The following is a 26,750-nucleotide window of genomic DNA, read 5'->3' as shown; positions in this document are numbered from 1 at the left end:
CTTGTCCCTAATATGGCAGTGTTGGGAAGTGATGCCTGTCATTGGGTCGTTAAGGTGAATTAATGTCTTTCTCTTGAGACTGAGTTAATTCTCATGGGATGCATTAGTTCTTGTGGGAATAGATTGGTTCCTGAGAAAGCCTTGTTATAAAGCAAGGTTGCCCCTCACATTTTTCCCTCTTTGCATTGCCTGGTTCCCCTTCCATTTCTCTGCCATGTTTTTTTTTTTTTTTTTTTTTTTTTTGAGACGGAGTTTTGCTCTTGTTACCCAGGCTGGAGTGCAATGGCACGATCTCGGCTCACCGCAACCTCCGCCTCCTGGGTTCAGGCAATTCTCCTGCCTCAGCCTCCTGAGTAGCTGGGATTACAGGCACACGCCACCATGCCCAGCTAATTTTTTGTATTTTTAGTAGAGACGGGGTTTCACCATGTTGACCAGGATGGTCTCGATCTCTCGACCTCGTGATCCACCCGCCTCGGCCTCCCAAAGTGCTGGGATTACAGGCTTGAGCCACCGCGCCCGGCCTTTTCTGCCATGTTTTTAAAACAGTATGTGGCCCTTATCAGAAGTCACTAGAGGCAGCTGCCAAATCTTGAACTTCCCAGCCTGCAGAACCATGAGCTAAATAAACCTCTTTATCAATTACCTAGCGTTGGGTATTCTTTTAGAGTAACACAAAACAGACTAAGATGGTTGGGTGCCTCACATGTTGTGGATTACTGATGGCTACCAGCTAAATCAGCCAGCTAATTCTACATCAATTCCTCAAGTTACTTTTAATATTTCAACCCCAAGGATGATAAATTATCAAATACATTGCCATCCGCCTGAAAATAATTAAGATATAAAATTATACTGTTGAACTTCATTTTACATGAGTTTTTACTGGCAAAAACACCTTTACATGGCCTTCTTCAAATGAATGGTACAACCAAATGAAAGAGTGGCCTTTAAAAATTTTCAGAAATAGTATTTCATATTGTAGAGTAACAGAAGAAAATAAATGTCAATATGAGAAAAAAATAGAATTTACATGCTGATCTCACATTGATATGTCTTGATCTTACTTTAATCAACTCTGATCACATTACTGAGTGGAAGTTATAAACTTTTCAGGCTTCTATCTATAAAGAAAATAAACCTTGACATGTAGTTCATTAAACTAATTATAAATTTTACATTGAAAAAAAATCAAATAATTTATTTTCTTGGTGTAGTAGGCTAAATAGTGGCCCCCCAAGATGTCCATATCCTAATCCCCAGAATCTGTGAGTATGTTATTTTATACGACAAAAGGGACTTAGCAGATGTGATTATGTTAAAAATCTCAAGAGGCATGACTATCCTGAGTCAGCTGTGGGCCTGATGTAATCACAGGGTTCTTAGGAGGAAAGAGAGTCAAAGAGAAAGTGATGTGACAGCAGAAAAAGTGCAAGAGAAAAAGCCACCACTGGGTGCAGTGGCTCATGCCTATAATCCCAGCACTTTGGGAGGCTGAGGTGGGCAGATCATGAGGTCAAGAGTTCGAGACCAGCCTGGGTAACATAGTGAAACCCTGTCTCTACTAAAAATACAAAAATTAGCTGGGCATGGTGGCACATGCTTGTAGTCCCAGCTGCTCAGGAGGCTAAGGCAGGAGAATCACTTGAACCGAGGATACAGAGATTGTGGTAAGCCAAGATTGCACCACTGCACTCCAGCCTGGGCAACAGAGTGAGACTTCGTCTCAAAAAAACACACAAAAAAAACAAAAAAACAAAACAAAACAAAAAGGTGCAAGAGGAGACAGATTTGAAGATGCTACACTGCTACTTAGAAGATGGAGGAAGATCCCATAAGCCAAGGAATGTAGGTAGCCCCTAGAAGCTGTTGAAAGCAAAGAAATGGATTCTCCTATTGTGCCTCCAAGAGGAACCAACCCAAATAATACCTTGACTTTAGACTAGTGAGACCGATGTTGGACTTCTAACTTTACAAATTATAAAAGAAAAAATTTAACCCACTATGTCTTTGATAATTTGTTATAGCAACAACAGGAAATTTATATACTCAGCCAAAAACAACCCATTTCATAGTAGCTTTCATTCTGAAACAGATTTGAAGTTAAGAAAATAATAAACAGAGCCCACATAGCCAAAACAATCCTAAGCAAAAAACAAACAAACAAACAAACAAAGCTGGAGGCCTAATGCTACCTAACTTCAAACTATACTACAAGGCTACAGTAATCAAAACAGCATGGTACTGGCACCAAAGCAGAGATACAGACCAATGGAACAGAACAGAAGCCTCGGAAGTAATGTCACACATCTACAACCATCTGATATCTGATAAACCTAACAACAAAAAAAAGCAATAGGCAAAGGAGTCCCTATATAATAAATGGTGTTGAGAAAACTGCTAGCCATATGCAGAAAGCTGCAACTGGACCCCTTTCTTACACCTTATACAAAAATTAATTCCAGATAGATTAAAGACCTAAACATAAGACCTAACACCATAAAAACCCTAGAAGAAAACCTAGGCAATAGCATTCAGGACTTAGGCATAGGCTAGCACTTCATGACTAAAACACCAAAAGCAATGGCAACAAAGCCAAAATAAGCAATTGAATTGGGATCTAATTAAACTCCAGAGCTTCTGTACAGCATAAGAAATTGTCATTAGAGTGAACCAGCAACCAACAGAGTGGGAAAAATTTTTTGCAGATGGGTATCTGACAAAGGGTTAATATCCAGAATCTACAAAGAACTTAAACAAATTTACAAGAAAAAAATAAACAATCCCATCAAAAATTGGGTGAAGGATATGAACAGACATTTTTCAATAGAAGACATTTATGCAGCCAACAAACATATGAAAAAAAGCTCATCATCACTGGTCATTAGAGAAATGCAAATCAAAACCACATTGAGATACCATCTCACGCCAGTTAGAATGGAGATCCTTAAAAAATCTGGAGACAAGGCTGGGCGCTGTGGCTCAAGCCTGTAATCCCAGCACTTTGGGAGGCCAAGGCGGGTGGATCACAACGTCAAGAGATCGAGACCATCCTGGTCAACATGGTGAAACCCCGTCCCTAATAAAAATACAAAAAATTAGCTGGGCATGGTGGTGCGTGCCTGTAATCCCAGCTACTCAGGAGGCTGAGGCAGGAGAATTGCCTGAACCCAGGAGGCGGAGGTTGTGGTGAGCCGAGATCATGCCATTGCACTCCAGCCTGGGTAACAAGAGCAAAACTCTGCCTCAAAAACAAAAACAAAAACAAAAAAATCTGGAGACAACAGATGCTGGAGAGGATGTGGAGAAATAGGAACACTTTTACACTGTTGGTGGGAGTGTAAGTTAGTTCAACCGTTGTGGATGACAGTGTGGCAATTCCTCAAGGATCTAGAAATAGAAATTCCATTTGACCCAGCAATCCCATTACTGGGTATATACCCAAAGGATTATAAATCATTCTACTATAAGGACACATGCACAGATATGTTCATTGTGGCACTGTTTACAACAGCAAAGACTTGGAAGCAACCCAAATGCCCATCAATGATGGACTGAATAAAGAAAATATGGCACATATACACCATGGAATACTATGCAGCCATAAAACAGGATGAGTTCATGTCCTTTGCTGGGACATGGATGAATCTGGAAACCATCATTCTTAGCAAACTGACACAAGAACAGAAAACCAGATACTACATGTTCTCACTCATAAGTGGGTGTTGAACTATGAGAAAACATGGACACAGGGAGGGGAACATCACAGACCAGGGCCTATCAGGGGGGTGAGGGAGCTAGGGGAGGGACAGTAGGGGGTGGGGAATTGGAGAGGGATAACATTAGGAGAAACACCTAATGTAGATGACGGGGGGATGGATGCAGCCAACCACCATGGCATGTGTACACCTAGGTAACAATCCTGCATGATCTGCACATGTACCCCAGAACTTAAAATAATGAAAAAAATAACAACAGTGACAAAGTTTTGGCAGGTGGGAATGTATGAAAATATGTCCAATCATTCCAGGGACTCCAGGACGTCGTACGTTTACTTGGGGAGGACTAGTAGATAAATAGGTGTCTTGGTTTATTAGTCCATTCTTGCATTACTATAAAGAACTACCTGAAACTGGGTAATTTATAAAGAAAAAATGTTTAATTGGCTCACAGTTTCACAGCCTGTATAGGAAGCACAGCTGGGGAGGCCTCAGGAAACTTACAATCATAGCAGAAGATGAAGGGGAAGCAGCACATCTTACATGGCAGGAGCAGGAGGAAGAGAGAGAAACGGGAGTTGCTACACACTTTATACAACTAGATCTCATGAGAACAGCAAGGGGGAAATCCACCTCCATGATTCAATCACCTCCCGCCAGGCCCCTCCTCCAACATTGGGGAATACAATTTGCCATTAGATCTGAGTGGGGGGAACACAAATCCAAACCATATCACATCAGGAAACAACTCATACCTAACCACAAGACGTTAACTTATAGTGGTTGGACTTTCATTAAAATCAAGAAAAATACAAATGTTCATGACTATTTGGAGATCAGAATTTTCAAGAGAAAATGCTGCTTAGTGGATGAATTCAATGCAATTAAGGAGTCAAGTGTCCTGGACTGGCAACCAGAAGACTCCATCTGGTAGTTGTACCCTTTGGACTGTGGTCAAGTCCTGAGTTCCATTCTCTATGGTGAGAATGTGTCTTAGTCTGCTCAGGCTGCTCTAACAAAAAGACCATAAACTTGGAGCCTTGCTCAGTGGCTCAGGCTGGAGTTCAGTGGCATGATCTCGATGCACGGTATTCTCCGCCTCCCAGATTCAAGTGATTCTTCTGCCTCAACCTCCCAAGTAGCTGAGATTACAGGCACTTGCCAACACACCTGGCTAATTTTTCTGTTTTTAGGAGAGAGAGATTTCATGATGTTGGCCAGGCTGTTCTTGAACTACTGACCTCAAGTGATCCACCCACCTTGGCCTCCCAAAGTGCTGGGATTAAAGGCATGAACCACCTTGCCTGGCTGGCAATTTTAAATTATACAGTTACATATCATTAATCTGGAGGTTAGATTTTTCTCTGCTCTTCAAAATCGAATCCCAAATTGCCTTGCCACATCTAAACGAACTCTCACACCACCAAGCCCTTCCTAGCTCCCTTCCTTGTTTCACCCTCATTGACCCCTGCGTAGCCATTTTGCCACATTAGTCATTTTACTTCCCAGTCTCTAGTACGAGAGAAGCAAGGAGACTGTGAGAGTCTAGCACAGTGAAAAGGGGGGAACTCATGGCCATTACCTGAATCATGTAAATCTTTGGCTGTACAACATTTTTGTATATATGTAGACTTTTTTTGTATGTATTTTACATATTTCCAGTATATTTTTTAACCAAGGAAAAGAGGTATTCACAGTATGTCACCTGATAAGGATGCACTTAACAATGGGAAATTAAATTTTGTTTCTCAGCAAACAAATTTCCTAAAAGGTGCCATTTCTATGGCCTTGTTTATATACTTTTCTCACCTAATATAGAATTTTATTGATATTTAATAACACACTGTTTCTTAACAAAGGTAAAAGACAATGAATAAAACCAGGGTTTAGGCTCATTTTATTACTATGTAGTTTGCCATCTGGTAAACTGTATATCTAGTCACTTATAACAGAAATTATCAATCTAAAAAAAAGAAAAAATTATCAATCTGTCCTTAAGCCATCTATTTTCAAGATTTAATGTCATTCATCATGCATATACAAATGTGCACATTCATATGCATACATATGCATACATGGATACGTGTGCAAAAACATTTACACAAAAATCGATTTCAATAGTGTGATTTTTTTTTACAGCTGTTTTAGTTCTTTTTAGGTCACATTGATTGCAAGAAGTGAGCAAAATGGGATATTTAAGGACTACAGGAAGTTCTTAGAAGATAATTTGTATATTTCAGGAAGTTACACTAGCTCAAAAGATGGGAGAACACTATGGTCTGGCTTCGTTTATAAATCGAAGTTCCTACACAATAAGCTCAGTTGATTACGGAATGATGTAATAAAACTAATGGGACAGCTTGGGTTCATATGCAAGACCATTAACTCTACAGAAGTAGGGAGACCCTCCCCATTGTCTTATAAATGAATGCCGCTGTCATGAATGGGTCAGAATGAAGTCAGCATTTATTGAGAACTCACTAAGTGACAGATACCCTGCTAAGAGCTGTTATAGCATGCCACCAGCTGCTCCTTTGGGAATTTAAGCATCAGTTTTCTAAGGGAGATTGTAGAAGGGAAAATCTCCTACAGTAGACAAAGCTATGCATCACTCAGTACTGCCATTGGATGTATTGTTGAGTCCTACAGAGAAGAAAATTTATATGGAGAAATAAACATTAATAGGCTGTGTATCCACATGCAGACTGAAGCAGCAATTACTGTGGCCAGGGTCATGAGACGAGCAATAATTAGTGAGTCTCCAAAGGGAAGGTGCATATTTAGGGGCCAAGATACAGGCTAGAAGGGGGTCCTCTCTGCTTAACCAACCTTGAGAAGTGGAGTTTGATTTTGCCAGTTCTTAGGTTTTCTTTCATATTTAAGACCTTAATCTGTGCACAAATTTGATGAGGAAATTAGTTTCATGAATCTCATTTTGTTTATGAGAAAGGAAAGTTTTACAAACATGTATTTTTCTTAATTTGTGGCTCAAGAGAATATGGATCATTCTACAAAAGTTCAAGAAATAATCCAAAAGTTCTGTTTGGCGTGGTGGCTCACATCTGTAATCCCAGCACTCTAGGAGGCAGAGGCAGGTGGATCACCTGAGGTCAGGAGTTTGAAACCAGCCTGGCCAACATGGTGAAATCCTGTCTCTACTGAAAGTACAAAAATTAGCTGGGTTTAGTGGCTGCATGCCTGTAATCCTAGCTATTTGGGAGGTGAGGCAGAATTGTTTGAACCCAGGAGGTGGAGGTTGCAGTAAGCCAAGATCACACACTGCCTTCCAGCCTGGGCAACAAAGCAAGACTCCGTCTAAAAAAAAAAAAATGCAAAAAAACCAAAAGTTACATTTGCATATTAGGGAGTTGGGAATACCATGCTCTTAAGGGACTGTCAGATTAAATGGACAATCATCAGGTGCTAAATCTCAGTAGAAACACTGCACCATCTAGGTTGCAATAAAAATAGCCAAAAATACGGTTTATACTTCTGTTTATGATCTTACAAAGTTGGTGGCACAAACATCTCAATTTTTGTCACCCAGATCTTACTAAATTGCTTCACAACCAATGGTTGCTATGGGGGAAAAAATCCAAATCTGTTCAGTAGGCGCTCGCTTTTTTTGTAACTAGAATCACTCTTTTTGTGTTGCTATCTAAACTGTTAGAAACGGGATAGAGGTCACTGAGCTTTGGACACTTGGTTTCTAAATTCAGCTTCTCCCAGTGGGAATACCTAATTAAAATTGTAAGACCACAGCCCTTTGGCTATGAAGACACTATTACCGCTTCTCCTTCTTCCTCCTTGCACCCATTAGGACCCATTGACAGTTAACTGTAATTAATAATGTGATTTGTGACCACGACCAGCTTGAAATTAACTGGTCCACTTTGTAATCAAACTTCATTTGATCAACATGTTGTCTTAATCACGAGGCATTGTAAATGCAGATAAATTATGTTAAAGAAAACCCCACAACTTGCAAATACATCAACATTCTCATCTAATCAGTGAAACTGGAAGTTTATGTTTTATTGTTAACATGTACAATCTAAAGCAATGGTTCTCAAACTTAGCTGCCCACAAGAATCACCTCATGCTTTTAAATCATAATCTCCACAAGGAACATAAAACTTTTTTCTTGTTTCTTTGTACAGCTTCTCTAGGAAAATCTGGTGTGCAGCTAGGTTGAAAAACACCAAAGCACTTGACACACCTCTTTTGGAATTGCTTTTTAACATCTACAGCACTCTTGTATAGCCTTAATGATTACAAACTTTCATTTCTTTGAAAATGGCTTGCATTATTATTATTTTTTGAGACGGAGTTTCACTCCTGTTGCCCAGGCTGGAGTGCAATGGTGAGATCTTGGCTCACAACCTCTGCCTCCTGGGTTCAAGCATTTCTCCTGCCTCAGCCCTCCGAGTAGCTGGGATTACAGGCATGCGCCACCACATTTGGCTAATTTTGTACTTTTAGTAGAGATGGGGTTCCTCCATGTTGGTCAGACTGGTCTTCCACTCCCAACCTCAGGTGATCTGCCCATCTTAGCTTCCCGAAGTGCTGGGATTACAGGCGTGAGCCACTGAGCCCGGTGGCTTGCATTAATTTTTAATCAGCTCAAGGCAAGTCTGGAGAATATGGATGCCTTATTACAAACTTGGATAATACGAATGTTGGTTTAAAAAAAAAAGCAAGGACTCTTAGGAGAATTGCATAAGAGTCTGTAGGCAAGCTTAAGAGAGGAATCTTTATTTATTTTTTTAATTTTTATTTTTTAAAGATGAGGTTTCACCATGTTGGTCAGGCTAGTCTTGAACTCTCGAACTCAGGTGATCCGCCCGCCTTGGCCTCCAAAGTGCTTGGATTACAGGCGTGAGCCACCACACCCGGCCAAAAGAGGAATCTTTAAAATACCATGAACACAGCATGTATACAGAATTTCTTGCTCTGAAGGGTACCCTCCTCAGCACCTTCTCCCCAATCAGATGTAGAAGTTGCAATATGTTTGTGACAGTCTATTTTATAGTCACACTGATTGCCTATTGCTAGAGTTGCACTGGAACAAACACACATTCTGTCCTTTTCTTCACTTGATTTCAAACTCTTTAGGTAAGTTTCCTCAGTCTCTTTCAATCTATAATTCCATTCCATTAGAAAAATCATTCTAGTTTTTTTTAATACAGAAAATAGCATTATATAAAAAATAAAAAGGTTAATTCTGCAGGTATTGATATCTGACATCAGTTGTGTAAATTTACTAGAAAGAAAATACTGCTATACCATATACCAATATGCATAGCTGATACGGCCAATTTTTTTCTTGTGAAGGATCGATCTATAGCAGGCATCCCCAAACTTTTTACACAGGGGGCCAGTTCACTGTCCCTCAGACCATTGGAGGGCCGCCACATACTGTGCTCCTCTCACTGACCACCAATGAAAGAGGTGCCCCTTCTTGAAGTGCGGCGGGGGGCCGGATAAATGGCCTCAGGGGGCCGCATGCGGCCCGCGGGCCGTAGTTTGGGGACACCTGATCTATAGTTTTACAAGATCAAACTCTCCAAAAGCATTTTCTAATAAAACAATGCAAACTTTCACCAAAATACATGTCAAGAAAATTTATCTTCAGATCCAAATTCAATTTGCAAGGTTCTGTGCAGTCTGCCCAACCAACCAGTAATTGGGACACACACTTTCAAAAGCACAGGTTTTGGAATTAAGAGACTTGGGTCCAAATTCCTGTACCCCATTAACTATTACTGGGATTTCATTAAAAATTTGTCACTAAGAGGTTTTTCATAGGATCTCCATAGGACCAAATGATCTAATACTGGTAAAGTTCTTATCACAGTGATACTAAACAAGAGGGCTTAAAAATCAACATTTAACACCATGCTGGCTGGGTGCGCAGTGGCTCATGCCTATAATCTTAGCACTCTGGCAAGCCGAGGCAGGATTGCTTGAGCCTAGTCGTTTGAGAGCAGCCTAGGCAATACAGCAAGACCTTGTCTCTATTTAAAAAAAAAAAAAAAAAAAAAAAAAAAAAAAAAAAAAAAGTATACTCCAGAGGCTGAGGTGGGAGATCACTTGAGCCCAGGAGGTTGAGGCTATAGTGAGCCACGATAATGTCAGTGCACTCCAGCTTGGGCAAGATTGAGATGCTGTACACACACACACACACACACACACACTTTGGGCAACACAGATCCTGGGCAACACACCCTCGCAACTTGGGCAACAGAGGGAGATGCTGTACACACACACACACCTACCTCAAACGTGCAACCAACTAAGGTCTGGTCTATTTTCCAACAGAGATCCTGGGCAACACACACACCCCATCTTGGGCAACAGAGAGAGATGCTGTTCACACACACACACACACACACACACACCCTAAGTCTGCAACCACCTAAGGGCTCGTCTATATTTTCCACTTTTTACCTAAAGTCAAAGAAAATAATTTCTATTCATAGAAATCAAAAATATCACCCATACACTATGTCATAGCCCCAACACTGCAGTACAAATTTTAATTTGTGAAGTTCAATTTTTTAAGTATTTTCTTTCAAGATATTTCGTGATCATTGAGCACATTCATCTGAGATTTACTGAGTACCTACACCCACTGCAGACCAGACATCGTGCTGAGGCATTTATTCAAGAATCACAACTGCAGAAAGAATTCTGAGACTGAGAATTTTAATTTTCCCACATTGCAATAAATCTTGTATGCAACAAAGTTCATTAGTTGAACTGTCCTGTTATTAAAATCTTGAAATTTGACAATTTCATTGTTACTAAAAAATACACGTTTACTTTGGGCTCCTCATGTATTATTTTAAAGCTATTTTTGCATGGCTCACTTGAGGTCAACTTAGACCCTAAAACTGAGGATCAAATTACTTACATTACACGCTTACAAATTTGCCATTTCTAAGATTAAATGCACAGGGTTTCAAGACATTGTTTTTCTCTTGAGCTAGCGTCATGGCCAATCTCTGTATCATTTACCTTTTAAACTATCTGCTATTCTTACATTTCCTCTTCCTTCTGGCAATTTGACATAAGAAAGGCACTCAAAGGAAAACTTTTTAAACTGTAGATTTGAATTTAAGTTACACATCTATCTGTGGCACCCACTTACGTAAAACCTTCTCCACGATTGTGGGAGACAAAGCGCCTATTTTCTTTTCAATGGACACATCCCAGAGTAGCAGCCATCACCTTCCCTGTTTTCCTTCCTACCAAAATTTGGTATCAGCAAAGCGAAACAAAAATATGCAAAATGCCATATTGCAATGCTTTATGTATTAACTTTAGTTTGTCACATTACTATTCATGTGAATGAGGTACAAAATAAATGAAAATTTAATATGGAAAATCATGTCAATTTGTACTATAGAATATGGATAGGATTAACTAGCTCCAGCTCCTGGCTCTGCCATTTTCTACTAGTAACCTTGGACAACACTGGTATAGTAATGGTTCTCTCACATAAAGCCAATGTGACATCTAAATGAATAGACATAAAATATTCAGAACAGTATCTGGCACATGGTAAGCAGCTACATGTTATTAACAATTCTAATTATTTCTGCTTTGAGGACTAGAAATGATTTCTACTAATTTTGCTGCCCTGAAATGTTTTAACATTCATATTTATAGAATGCAAAACACTAAGCAACATAAAATACACGACCTACAATTGATATGTAGCAGCTTTCAAGATTGAGACAATACACCATATTTATAGTTATTCTGTAATAGTCTTGTTACAGTAGACAAAGATAAAAATCCTTTAATACTAGTCAGTATTGAAAATGAGTATTTTAAACAGTAAACATTAAAACTGTTTTCCAAATTGAGGAATTAAATATTTAGAAGCCCAAGATGATGCCAGTGTGTTACTCTTCTAGAGATGTAGGCATAATCTTAAAATCGTTGGTTCTAAGCCTTTCCCGCTACACAACACAGGCCGGTGAACAAAACATCAACAGTGTTTCACTAGAGGATTCTTAGCGAGAAGGCATATGATTGGCATCTTGGGGTTTGAGAGTAGTACATGTCTGTAATTACAATGTCACACAGGTGGCTCTAGCATATCCTTCAGAAGGGCATGCATCCCCTCCCCAATTCCCAATCCACTGACATAAGGAATCCTTGCAATCACAACCACTTTTTATTTTGTGAGGGTGTGTGTTCCCTAATTGCAATAAATTTTCAGTCTTTGAATTATGTAACAATTCAAAATAAACACTGTCCTGTATTTTATAACGAAGGCAGCTTTAACAATTACTGAACAAAGATTTTATCATTTTTGCGGTTGAAAAACTACAAATCCACCCTCCTTAAAACTCTTCTAATAAATCATGAAAATTTCTCCATACCAACAGGATGGAATGGTTAGGATGCATTTTTCTTTCAAATTAAGCATTAAAAACAGAAAACAACAGCATTCTATGACCTCTTGCTAAAAAAGAAAGCAATGTTAAATGTATTTTAAGCTTTATGACGTAAAATAATACTTACGAGGTCAAACACGTAAACATTTTGTGTGACCTATTTTTTCAGTGCACCACCACACCCCCAGCATTCCCCAACCATTCAACTCAACTGTAATTCAGAAATGTGTTCTAATATACTTAAAAGCGTAAATACCAAACCTGTGCTCCAAGATTAACAAGTGTCTCTAAACTCTAGATCTGATTTGTACAGCCACACTTGACACAATAACATGAACTTTACTTTTAATGGCTAAAAACTAGCACTAAAATGTTTAATGTCTCACTTAGGAGATTTCAAATAAAGTTTCTATATTTCGAATAAAGTTTTTGTATCATTCATATTTACTAACTTGACAATCTGAGTTGTCCTGTTTTCCCAGGTGTTACGTATCATTTAATTGGGAAATGAAAGCAATAAAAAAATTCTCAAACTCAAAATACCATTAATTTCCTATAAACATCTTACCATTATAGAAAATTTCCAATTATGTCAAAATCAGAAGGTGAAACGCTTAGCTTTCCATGTTACACCTGACTTACTACTGGCTCAAGTATGGTACAAGTATCCTGAGAGTAATGTTCACAATATTTTTCATTGGCACCTTAACTGCATCATGTGGAAGTGGAAAATATAGAGATTAAGAGCACAAAGCTTGTAATTCTACAGTACACAAAACTACAATAAAAACTTATTTGCAAGTCTAAAAGGAAAATTATAACCCAAGACGCATGGGGAAAAATATTTACGTGGAGTTTTTAATCCATATTAGAATTCAGTTGTTGTAACTTGACCATAAACAGAAACCATCTTCTGAGACATACATTCTATTAAGTATATCAACAGTACTGATAGTCAATGAAGGGTCAATTTAAACTTATTAGTAACATTTCATTTTTCTATCAACAGAAATCTATAGTGGTTTGCCCCATTACATATCTGAAACATTGTCTTATGAAAACAAAATGAAACAAAATTAAATAAAATTGAAGATAAAAATACTCTGGAAGCACAGGATATCTGACAATTATCTTCAGCACAAAGCACATCTTTGAAAACGTGAAATGATGACTCTTTGGAGGACAATAGCTAAATATCCAAGAATCATCAGGTTTGAGAAATATTGCTTAATCACTTTCCGAAACACAGTTAGCTGCAGGAATGGAGTATTTCATTAAAACTATCAAGGTCATCATATTTATTGCATCTTTAGATTGCATTTTGAAACAGAAAATTCATAGTGCACCACAGCTTCACCAAAATATCTATTTCGGGGCAGGGAGGACCTAAGATATTCATAAACAAAGTACAGACTGTATGTGCTTTTCAGAGGGGCTGAATTAAATATAACCAGCTGCCAACTTTGTGCTCTGACATACTTGAATTAGTGGGTATGTGTATACTAAATTCATTTATTTTTGTCTACAATAAATGAAATAAAAACACCACCACACCACCCTATACAATCCACTATTAGCAGTGAGTACAACAAGCAAAAAAATTATTGTACAATTTATACATACTAAAATATTTTCTTTCTCTAGAAATAACTCAGAACAAAATCTAATCATTTTAAGACTTAATTTGGGAAATCTCAAATTACAATAGGGAAAAATCAAATCAGAGTGTGTACTTGAGCCCAAAACAAAGGTTCCTGGTCATAAGGCTAGAAGATTAGTAAGTGCAAGTGGTAGATTACAGCATGCTCAAATTGTATGCTTGGGTCTTTGTATATTTATCGAACCTTTAAATTAAATAAGACTAGCTAAAGAAATGTCTTCAGAGCAGTATCACTGGGAGTTCTGCATCTCTTGCCATTTTTGTTACCCAACTTACACAATGCGCAAAGTGCTAAGCAACACTACAAAAACACGTTTACATCAACACTGAAGACCTGGGGAAATGAAATCCAACAATTTTATTTTAATGAGCTGTATTGTCTAAATTTTTGTTTTATTTTTTTTCCTGTTTTCATACAGTAAAGAAAACAAAACGCGGCACATTCACATTTTCCCGAGGAACTGTAAAGATGATCTCTACAGGGATAAACGTTGTAAAGCCTGAAGCTCAATCAATTGATGTTGAAAACTCTCAAAGGGAGTAAAGGCTTGATCTGAATGGTCTAGAACATGTACTGTAATTTATAGAAGAGATGGTCGTCTTAATAGTTAATGATTTAAAAGAACTTCCCAGTCCATGCGAAGAGTACAGTCCAAGAATAAATCAAATTTCTGAACGCATTTTATGCTACATATGTGTATACTTTGCGATCCTCAGGTGTTCGTGCCAAATATTCTCTCTCAATAAGTCCTTCAATACGTTTCTTAATAACAACTGGACTTGGTAAGAATCGAGCCTTCAACTGCTGAGTTACCTAAAAAAAGAGAGTAGACAGCATTTTTATTTAAACACATAAAAATTCCTATCTTTGAGCAGAACTGGTATGTCATTTTAACACTCAGAGACTGAACTTTACCAACTGGTTACCAAAGCTAAAAGCACAGAAACTCTAAAAAGGTTCTGTTTGAAAATGTAACATATGGTTACAACACATTTCCTCAAATCAGAATGTGAATGCTAAAGTGACCAGCAGTTGAAGAGTTGAATTAGTTGGAATTACGTTAGTGTGAGTATATATACTACTTGTAACTGTTTTGATGCTGTTATCTACTGACATCTGGGTTACACTCGCATCTCACAGAACCTGGGTAGCCTATGCATTTAAGAACACAAAGTTGGACTCAGAGTACCTGGATAAACTCAGCTCTACCACTACTAGCTCTGGGACCCTGGCCCATTGTTGTGTACACTAAATGTGTTAATAGACGTAATGCTCAGAATAATGCCCAATCCAGTAAGTGCTTCTGTTGTTCTTTTCTTCAACTACTATCAGGATTCCAAGTACCGTGCTATACCTAATAATAAAACAGTAATAGTAAAGCAGCAGTCATAGTCTGACTATGCACTATTCATCAGTCATTCTGCATGTATGAATTTATTTAATGTTCTTAAACCTGCAAAATAAGTTGTCTCATTTTACAAATAAGGAAAATAAGCCAGAGAAGAAAACTGACATGAACAAGTAGTAAATAACAGAGCCAGAGGAAATGACTCTAAACCCTTCTGACCTCAAAGTCAATGTTCTTTCCACTAATCCATCCATCTATGAGCCAGCTTTGATTTTACTTTTGTTGATCAGTTCATTTCCCAAAGCCACAAGAGATTGGTAATTCTTTGAAATCTGAAAATTCAGCACTTCACTCTGCAACTACAATTTATCACCCTTCCAGGATTACCACTCCGGTATCAAGAAACTTGACTCTTAACTCACCACCTGAGATCTCCCACCCTTTGCCCTTTTCTTCCAGCCTATTAACAGCTCCCATCGACTCGCTCTCTCTCCCCGCTTACTGGGCCTAAACTGCATTCAAGATCACTTCACCTGCGCTCTCAACAGGACCTTCTACTCCCCGATTCTTTCGGTCCTATCCCATAAACACTGTTTGATTAAACCTATATTCTATCCGTATATCATTATTAACCTGCCACAGAGTTCTTTGCTGAGTAAAGCTGTAGTTCTTATACCATTTGTGTACACCAGGAGTCAGCAAACTGCAGTCACTGGCCAAATACAGCCCACTATCTGTTTAAAATTTTACTGAAACACAGTCACATGCATTTATTTTATTTATTTATTTTTTTTAGACGTCTGTTGCCCAGGCTGGAGTGCAATGGTGGGATCTCGGCTCATTGCAACCTCTGCCTCCTGGGTTTCAAGCGATTCTCCTGCCTCAGCCTCCAGAGTAGTTTGGATTACAGGCACCTACAACCACGCCCAGCTAATTTTTTGTATTTTTAGTAGAGACAGGATTTCTCCATGTTGGTCAGGCTGGCCTCAAACTCCTGATCTCAGGTGATCCACCCTCCTTGGTCTCCCAAAGTGCTGGGATTACATGCGTGAGCCATCACGAGTCACATGCATTTATGTATTACCTACCGTTGCTTTCATGCTACAACTGGCCATTTACAAAAATATCTGCCAATCTCTGGTGTAGACTAATAACACAAATTTATAGTGTTAAAAAGTTCAGAAGTTCTTGAGCACCATTCTTTGACAGGTATTATTTCAAATTTCTGACAATCCCCTTAAACTCCTCAAACCAGTCCTGCACCATAACCTCTTAACAGGTTTTACATAGAGAAAAGAAGCCATTTTAATTCGAAGTTCTTCAAATTTCCACCCTACGCATGTACATTTATCTATACTCACACAAAACCTTGCTTAGCACACATCCCCACACCCTGCCCTGGGTTCTCAGGAAGAGGCATGTTCAGTAACATCTGTCAGTACATCTACCATGACCATACTCTCTATACAATCCTCATTTTTTCTTTTCTATAATGTGGTATTATTCTTTTATCTCGTTTTTTTTTCCCATTTATTTTTAAGGATCTCCTCCTTATTCTTAAGATATAAGCATGCTTCAGTATCTTCCCATATTTGGGGGGGAAAAGCCCACACCCTTCAACTCAACACTGAATCCTAATACTGCTCTCTCTGCCCTCTCTCTTGAGCCAATACCTCAAAGAATAAGCCACTCTTGGTGGTTTCCACCTCCATTTCCTTCTCAAGGCACTACCACTGGCCAGCCACTTTTACCAGTCCAATGAAAATGTCTGAGAAAGCTAACCTGTCACATAATTGCCAAAGCAAGTGTTTATTCAACTTGGCTTTTCCACGAGATTTGACACTACCACTCACTCTTTGTAATTCTCTTCCCTTGTCATAGGGCACTGTATTTTGTTTCCTTTTCCTTCCAAAGCAGTGTTCTCAAATTTGAAAAAACATCAGAATCAACTATAGTTCGTGTTAAAAAACCAGACTGTTGGGTCCTATCCCCAGTTTCTGACTAAATTCTCAGGCTCTGGTGGAACCTAAGAATCTGTGTTTCTCAGGAGCTCCCAGATGATGCTGATGTAGCTGCTCCAAGAAAGAACCACACTGTGAAAACCAGTGCCCTGAAGAGTCTGTTAGCTGTTACACTCGCTGTTCCTAAAAGATGAGGGAGGAGTCTATCCTAGAGCTCTTTCTTGCAGTTTTAACTGCATTCTCATACAGCTAATTCCCAATGCAACTTCTAGCCCTCATGTGTCTACTGACTTCCACCTGCCCCTGGAAGTGCCAATATACAATAAAGTCAACTAGTACACAACAGTATTAAGTGACATCTGGACCACAGCGGCACATTACATTACCCTTCGCTTTTTGGTTAAAGAAACCAATCTCTAGCTACTCATTCAAGCCAGAAATCTAGAAGATGTCTTTAACTTCTCCCTTTCACTTCCCATTATCAATCAATAAAGCCTGTCAATTCTACTTTCCAACTATCTTGATTCAGCTTTCTATCTTTTACCAATACTTTACCCAGGACCTAATCCTCTCCCACCAATTTTTTTTTTTTTTTGAGATGGAGTCTAGCTCTGTCGCCAGGCTGGAGTGCAGTGGCACAACCTCGGCTCACTGCAACCTCCATCCCCCAGGTTCAAGCGATTGTCTTGCCTCAGTGTCCCAAGCAGCTGAGATTACAGGCACCCGCCACCATGCTCGGCTTTTTTTGTATTTTTAGTAGAGACGGGGTTTCACTATGTTGGCTGGGCTGGTATCCTCGGCCTCCCACAGTGCTGGGATTACAGGCGTGAGACACCGCGCCTGACCTCTCTCACCTGTTTTAACAGCCTCTTAATGGGTCTTCCCCTCCTTAGTTTCCCAATTTGTAAAATGAAAGCACTCAATGAATGGTAGTTGTTATTGGTTTTCGGAAATAGAGTTTGTTTACACAAAGGTATTAAAAATAGCAGTGAACATTTTTTCTTAATACCTCATGTGACAATATTCCGTCATTTTCACTATAAACACATTAGTTCCTAAAGTGTGCACATAATTTGGATGTATCACTATGTTTAATTACTGAGTGCCATACATTTCATTAAGTGTTACTAGGATTTCCTAATAGTGAACTTGTTTTTAAAATTAGTTGAATAGAATCATTTTGTTAATAATGTTACTGTTTTTTCTATATTAGCCCAGTTGTGAAGAGTCCTCACCTCCGCTACTAGAACATTGTGCTGCATCTTCTTTCTAGATTTCATTATCCGCACTATAGCAGCTTCTATCTCATGTTTTCTGTCGTCATCTACTTTCTGCCTTGTTTCTTTCCTCTCTGGGTCAGATTCACCTTGTTTGGCAGCAACTAAAATAGAAATAAACGCATTTACCATAAATGTATTTTCAAAAATTGGTTTATAAGCAAGTTTAATATAATTTAGTGTAACCCACAGAGAAAAACCAATTTCTGCCTCTGAATACACACACTTATCAATTCAAGTATACTTTGAAGAAGTGTCTCATTTAATGCTTACTTGAACACTAAATTATCCTTTTTCAAAAATGAGGAATTTAACTTTATTGAGATAATATTTTGTTCTTATGCAGAATATAATTTCTTACCTGGAAGAAAAATAGTAGCTGGAAATCTTCAGCAGTAAAACTACCAATAAATAATTTTCATTGCTTATGACTGTCAGAGGTCAACTGATATTTTATTACCATGGCTCCCAGTTAAAACTCACTAGAAGCATCACAGGTGAGTATCTGTTTACTAACTCGAAATGTAGCTCTAAGGCTTTATAGGGAAAGATTACTAACTCAAAATGTAATCTCTAAGGCTTTATGGGGAAATAAGAGTATGCACTGCCAAGATTCAGTTAGTGAAATAAATAACCTAAAAGTACTACTTGAATGTCAGTTCTTAAAATCTCCTTGCCAAAAATCTTCCTAGAGTTCTGTTATCTAACAAATTCTTTTATATTATACTCTTTACATCACAACTTCATACCAGATTCCAATGTTTAGGAGTCTTACTCTATTCTTCCCTATAGTCTTCAAAGCAACTGCTAAGGGATTAAATATAGAAGTTCTCTTCTCCTACAACTCTTTTCTAAATGAAACAGCAGAAAAAGAAAACTGATTTTTTATTTGTTCATCAAAAGGAGATAGATGTGAAGTTTCTGGAGGTAGAAACTGAAACTGCAGAGCAGCACATGGGGCACTGCTGACTGAGGCATGGGCATAGATAGCCATGAGACAGCAGATCATACAATTTAGAAGATCATTCTGGTGTGCAAATCCATTCAGCTGTTTCTAATTACAATCCTTTGGCTAAAAATATTGCTTTCAGTGTCATTTCCCAAGTGTAAGATAATCAGTATCTTAGTAAAAAAAAAAAAAAAAACTGATTAAAATAGTCTATTAACAATGATGTTTTTCCTCAGAAGTTGATGTCATGAAAAAAAAGATAGGGGTACTGGTTTAAATTGAATGGAATTTTAAAAGACATAAAAATTCAATGTAATGTGGGAATATTGATGGAATCATGGGTCCAAACAGCGAGATATGAAAGAAATTTCTGAGACAACAGAGGCAATATGGGTGGTAAATAGATGGTATCGATTTAATTTTCTTGGATGTGATATATGAGATGTGTCCTAAGGTGTTTTAGGGGGAAACTTGTTGAGATGTTTGTAAAGTAACTTCAAATGCTGTAGCAAACACACACACATACACGGGAGGGAGGCAGAGAGGAAAACAAAATACTAATGACTGGTAAACACAGGTCACAGCTATACTGATGTTCAGTATAGTGTTTTTCTTTTTTTTTGTGGATTTGAAAATAAAAAATACAAAATTGCAGAAAAAAAGAAGTAACTGTTTAAACAATCCCTTTGGCTCATCTGGATTTGGTCATCTAAGTGTTTTCTTGAATACCTGCCGAAAAAGACAGATGTGCCAATCGTGCTGATGATACAAAATGAGTTTTTTTTAATGTGAGGGGAGGTGCTCACTCTGGAGCCTAACGAAATATTCCTCACTTAAGGAAGAGTGCAGCAGCAGATGTTGCTGTGCACGTGCCTATGTATGACCTATATGCATGCTGGGAGATGGAATTTGAGAAAGGCAGGTGGTGATGGTAAAGACTGTCAACTCTGGAAACACCCTCCAGATTAGAATTTAATTCTTTTCAAAGGCTGTGTTATTCTAGTAATTCCTTTAACTTCTTTGTTTGAACTTTTAATGCTGGCTAAAGTAAAAGCAGCATAAACAGGTAAGGTCAGAATCTTTGAATATTTGGTTATGTTACTGAGCCTCTGACAATTTAACGTGGTCACAATACTTAACACCAAAAGAGAAAATTTTAACTTAAACTACAATTAAGAGCCGAGGTCATTTAAAAACCATTCCCAAGAAAAAAAACACCGTTTTATAGAATTTTATTGCTGAAAACAACTTTTAAGCTCTTCTAGTCAAATTCTCCATCATATATATTTCTATTTTGATCATACCTAAAACACTACATACACATATTCCAGATACACACATGTAAGTGTGCACACTTAACACAAAAATCTAAAAATTTATGAAGACTTTTTTTTTTTTTTAACATAACACTAACATCTGATTATTATTATTGCTAGGCATGACGGAATCTGGGATAACAAAGACTGTTACTTATTTAGGGTATAGCAGGGTGAGAGTAAGGTAATCCAGAGAAATATTTCTACATTATTTCCTCCAATTCTGGATACAAATGAGCCCTAAAATCCAAAACCTGTATCTGCCCAAATGTATAAAGTAGTTATGTCCTGCAATTGGAAGAAAAAGTAATTTTATTCCATGACACTCGCTAACACAGTTTTGTCTCAGTCTCTATATTTATGTCAAGACATGGACCAATCTTGGCTAATGCAGATTACAATGAAATAGTTTACCACCATAGGACAAAGGAGGCAAAGCCTTGCCAAAGACACTACTCTGCTCTACAAAGCATACATACAGAACAAAAAGATCAAAATGAAAAAAAAAAAAAAAAAATTTTAAGTGTACACATAAAGCTCTAGAATCCATGTATTCTGGTAATCAATTATATATTTTAAAACTATCATAATGTATAATATAAATAACATTTTTAAAATCGGCAAATCACAGTCATTTAAAAGATTAATCTTAGGATACTGTTTTATTGTACACATATTTGGCTGTAATGAATATAATATTAGTACTAGGAAGCCTATCTAATACCAGTTTTGAAGCCAAGTGGCAAAAAAAAATTAGTTTTCAACATCAGCAAGGGAGGAGTGCCTTTTTTTCCCCCTTTAAATACACAGAAAACAAGCATTTTTTACATTATGTTAAATATTTAATGAATAGAATTTTCATCAACTTCAAAGGCTTTATTAAAAAATCATTCACATCAGCATAATTTTTATGTTTTTAAATTAAGGAGAATATGGTTTTTAAGACTTTGAAACAAAAAATATTTATCAAAATATAAATAGCAACATCCAAAGATCAAACTTTTATCTAGGTCTCCCAGTTCTGAAAAACCTCTAAATTGGCTTTAAAAATAGACTTCCACTGACTAGTTAACCAGTTAGAAACAATTTTAAGTACTAATATGTTCATAAATTGTATTCTATTGTTGAAAAACACTATGAACTGGTTTTTAAAATGCTTATTGTACTTGGATTCAAATACACTTGATACAAATACTTATCAATAAAAGCTGCTTTCTTTCTTAAGTCTAAGTATCACGCAGCACCAGAAAAGGAGTATTTTTTTTAAAGACAGAAATCCAACAGATGAGATATTTTTTTCTAAAGAGAAAAAGATATAATTTTTTCAGAGGAAAAATATAATTCCAGATACCTGTTTGAATCTTGACTCTGTGCAGTTTGGATGTGAATTGGTCATTAACTGTAAATATATGACCATTTTCTATTTCCTTTGATTTGGGTTCTTTTGTAAGAACCCGCTGTGTTGGTTTACCGCAGGCGAGGGACTGTAGGGCTCTAACAAGCTCTCTTTCAGGGATATCTGTCTCTTGCTGAATTTCCTGAAATTTCATCAGATTGACATAATTAGACTTTTTGAAAGATTAAAGTTTATTAGTTAATTAGCAAGTAAACTGACCAAGCAGCTAAAAAGAAGTAATTCCATTAAATAAATAATGCATAAAAAAGAATTCTCTGAATATTACGACACATCACTAAAATCTCATTATATGAACAAACTAGAGGAAAGGGTGATTCAAGCTAAAAAAAAATATTAAAAAGACACATACATTTTTGTTTCAGGAGATACAATGGCTAGTCTAAAAATGTCACCCCACAGAGTTATCAGGAACCTGCTTTAACATTTAGGTAAAAATAAAGTGTTAACCAACATATAGTTGCTAATTTTAGAAATATTTTACAAACTTCCATCCAAGTTTATCCATACTACTCTTTTGCTTAGTAATTTATTTCACAGAAAAAAGGAAGGTAAGCTAGAGTTCAGGCCTTCCACCATACAATTAAAATTTACCCATCCAAACTGACCATATGTACTTGCTTCTATGAACAAATGAAGAAAACAAACAAAAAAACCCCAAAACTTGGAAATTAACATTAACACAAAAAACAAGCTCTGTTTTGAGGTTCAGGTGATAATCTTTTCTGCATATTATGGTATGAATAAAATGTAATACTAGGGGAGAAAAAGTAGCTCAGGAAAGAATACTGTGTATTTTAAAATTCACTATTCTGTTATGTCAGTGGGACAGCAAAAAAAATCTACAGTTATATGAGTTAGTCTCTACATGTCTATAGTGATAAGTGATTGAATAAAAGTCTTCAAACTAGGATTTACTGCTTTGATACACTACATACAACAGTCTTTCTGAAAAGTAGCTTACAAAGAGTGGACAGAAAGATGGTAATATTCAGATTATATGAGTGATCTGGAGAGTCATTCTCTCTAGTCAAGTCTTTGAGCAACAGTTCTCTTCTAAAAAACTGTCAGGTAAGCAAGGATTCAGGGAAAAGCGATTTTCAGTGGTTACACATATTCATTTTCTTCAAATAATAATCTCTGGTTATATCTACTTACTTTAGACATTTCTAGTACTATACATGTTAACCCCAGAAAATTAAATAGGTACTATTAGAATGGAGACGTTATTACATACACGCTAAGAGTGATTCATTTACATACTTTAGTTACTGCTTAATCATATTTAATGAACCAGAAATACCTTCTTAGGTGATACTTTAAAATTACTTATCATTCCCAGAGGTAACTAATACCAAAAGTATTTTATAAAAGTTGGTCCTCAAACCTTATGGTGGGGAATTCTTAGCCGCCTAAGAATAGAGTGACATGCCCCTAAAGTCGTAAGGTTGTATATATGAGAGAGTTAGCCTAACAGTAGTTAGTACACTAGACACCTTTCTATTAGAGTTAGGAACAAGATAAGAATGCCTATCTTTACTATTACTATTCATCCTTGCTCTGCCTTTTCCTATTCATCTATATATATACATGAATACAAGCATATGCATATACATGAACGTACGTGAACACATCCACCTATATATACCAGTATTAGTGTTAAACAAATGAGATCATTTCTTCAGATTTTTCCCTGTTAGCAAAAAGAGATTAAAGCTACAAGGGATTCCATGGTACTGTTCTATCATGACACAAGTGAAGACTGAGACTGGATCCAATGTTCTGTTGGTACATGCATTTCTGACTTTGAGCACAAAAACCTATTTTCCCAAAGCATATTTCTAGAAATGCACTTGCTTCCTCGAAGTTATAAGTATTTTATATTTGTGCCAGGCATGGTTGCTCACACCTGTAACCCCAGCAGTTTGGAAGGGCAAGGAGGGAAAATCACTTGAGCCCAAGAATTCAGAATCAATCTGGTCAACACAGCAAGATCTGCTCTCTACAAAACATTTAAAAATTAGCCTGTATTCCCAGCTACTCATGAGGCTAAGGTGGCAGGATGGCTTGAACCTGGGAGGTCAAGGTTGCAGTGAGACATGATCATACCACTGCACTCCAGCCTGGGAAAGAATGAGACCCTGTGTCAAAAAATATATGTATTTTTAAATATTTGATAAATACTAACCAATTGCCTTTCAATTTGCTTAACAATTTACCCCCCACAACAATAGTATATGAATATCCACTCCCCCATGCCCTCTTCAACACCAGATTTTCTTTTTCTTTTGCTCACGTTGGGCTAAAAATGAAATCTCATTATTTTAATTTGTACTTCTCATAACCACTACCAGAAAAAATATTTTTATATTTACAGGATATTTGTATCTTCTGTGCTTTCTCTATCTATACTCCTTGCATGTTTTATACTCAATTGTTTGTCTTCGTATTGATTTACTGATGCTCTTTAAAGATCATGGTTTTCAACTGTTGTAAATAATTTCTCCCAGTCTCTATGTTTAACTTAAAGTATCTCATCATAAAGATGTTTTCACTTCTTATGTGGTTAAATCTGTTAATCTTTTTCTTTGTTATTTTTGTAATATATTTTTAAAAAGACATTTCTCACATTAAGGTTACCAAAATACATTTTCTTCTATTACTTATACAGATTTATACTTATATTTAGATTTTCACATTTGTGTGGAATTCTGTATTTGATGGGTCTTAATACTACCCTCCTCCCACTCCCACAAATAAAAAACCCAATTAAATTGAGTTTTCAGAAATGACAAATTTGAGATCTGGCAAGATGGCCAAACAGGAACAGCTCCAGCACAGCTCCCAGAGAGACCAACGCAGAAGGTGGCTGATTTCTGCATTTCCAATTGAGGTACATGGTTCATCTCAATGCGACTGGTTAGACAGTGGGTGCAGGCCACAAGGGGCGAGCAGAAGCACAAGGGGCCAGGGAACTCCCTCCTCTAGCCAAGGGAAGCCCTGAGGAACTGTGCTATGCGGCTCAGATACTACGCTTTTCCCAGGAGACCAGGAGATTCCCTCGTGTGCCTAAACCAGTGCCCTGAGTTTCTAGCACAAAACTGGGTGGCTGTTTGGGCAGACATCAAGCTTAGATACATTTTTTTTTTCATATCCCAGTGGCACCTGCCCCAGCGAGACAGAACCATTCACTCCTCTAGAAAGGGGCTAAAGCCAGGGAGTCAAATGTTCTTGCTCAGTGGGTCCCACCCCAACGGAACCCAGCTATCTAAGATCTACTGGCTTGAAATTCTCAGTGCCAGCACAGCAGTCTGAAGTCGACCTGAGACACTTGGAGTTAGTTGGGGTGGGGGGGGGGTGGTGGTGCCTGCCATTACTGAGACTTGAGTAGGTAGTTTTCCCCTCACAGTGTAAACAAAGCCACCAGGAAGTTCAAAATGGGTGGAACCCACCAAAGCACAGCGAAGCCACTGTAGCCAGACTGCCTCTCTAGAGTCCTCCTCTCTGGGCAGGGCATCTCTGAAAGAAAGGCAGCATCCTGAGTCAGGAGGTTATAAATAAAACTCCCATCTCCCTGGGAAAGAGCACCTGGAGGAAGGAGCAGCTGTGGGTACAGCTTCAGCAGACTTAAATGCTCCTGCCTGCGGCTATGAAGAGGGCAGTGGATCTCCCAGCACAGTGCTCCGGCACTGCTAAGGGACAGACTGCCTCCTCAAGTGGGTCTTGATGGGGAGATACCTCCCAGCAGGAGTCGACAGACATCTCATACAGGAGAGCTCCAGCTGGCATCTGGTGGGTGCCCCTCTGGGACAAAGCTTCCAGAAGAAGGAGCAGGCAGCAATCTTTGCTGGTCTGCAGCCTCCGCTGGCAATATTCAGGCAAACAGGGTCTGGCAAACTGCAGCAGACCTGCAGAAGAGGGGTCTGCCTGCTAGAAGGAAAACTAACAAACAGAAAGGAATACCATCAACACCAACCAAAAGGATGTCCACATGGAAATTCCATCTGAAGCTCCCCAACATCAAAGATCAAAGGGGGTAAGTCCACAAAGATGAGAAAAAACACAGCACAAAAAAGGCTGAAAATTCCAAAAACTAGAATGCCCCTTCTCCTCCAAAGGATCCCAACTCCTTGCCAGCAAGGGCACAAAACTGGACAGAAAATGAGTTTGACAAATTGACAGAAGGCAGCTTCAGAAGGTGGGTAATAACACACTCCTCTGAGCTGAAGGAGCATGTTCTCACTCAATGCAAGGAAGCTAAGAACCTTGATAAAAGGTTACAGGAACTGCTAATTAGAATAACCAGTTTAGAAAAGAACAAATGACCTGATGGAGCTTAAAACACAGCACCAGAACTACATGAAGCATATACCAGTATCAACAGCCAAAATGATCAAGCAGAAGAAAGGATATCAGAGATTGAAGATCAACTTAATGAAATAAAGCCTGAAGATCAGAGAAAAATGAATGAAAAGGAACGAACAAAGCCTCTAAGAAATATGGGATTTTATGAAAAGATCAAATTCCAACTGGAATTTTCATAACACAAAGAAATAATGCTGGGATGATGGATACCCCATTGACCCTGATGTGATTATTCCACACTATATGCTTGTATCAAAATAGCTCACGTATCCCATAAATATGTACACGATGTACCCAACCCATAAAAATTAAAAAATTTTAAAAACGTG

The 26,750-nt window shown here is 37.9% G+C and overlaps 1 protein-coding gene across 2 annotated transcripts in view; it reads right to left on the bottom strand.

Moving 5' to 3' along the window:
• Positions 1 to 12,966: 12,966 nt before the first annotated feature.
• The window catches only part of CUL3 (cullin 3), a 108,766-nt gene continuing 94,982 nt past the window's right edge, over positions 12,967 to 26,750 (bottom strand). For both annotated transcript variants that reach the window (XM_039469794.2, XM_074398957.1), the window contains 3 exons: positions 21,994 to 22,180; positions 18,336 to 18,481; positions 12,967 to 14,604 (listed from right to left, as the gene is read on the bottom strand). In XM_039469794.2, the coding sequence (XP_039325728.1) occupies positions 14,473 to 14,604; positions 18,336 to 18,481; positions 21,994 to 22,180 (465 nt within the window). In that variant the 3' untranslated portion in view covers positions 12,967 to 14,472. The remainder of the gene's footprint in view (positions 14,605 to 18,335; positions 18,482 to 21,993; positions 22,181 to 26,750) is intronic.

Source organism: Saimiri boliviensis, chromosome 5 (genome assembly GCF_048565385.1).
Source record: "Saimiri boliviensis isolate mSaiBol1 chromosome 5, mSaiBol1.pri, whole genome shotgun sequence".
Classification (NCBI taxonomy): domain Eukaryota; kingdom Metazoa; phylum Chordata; class Mammalia; order Primates; family Cebidae; genus Saimiri; species Saimiri boliviensis.
The sequence above is the reverse complement of the archived record's forward strand: the minus strand, read 5'-3'. Positions and strand labels throughout refer to the sequence as shown.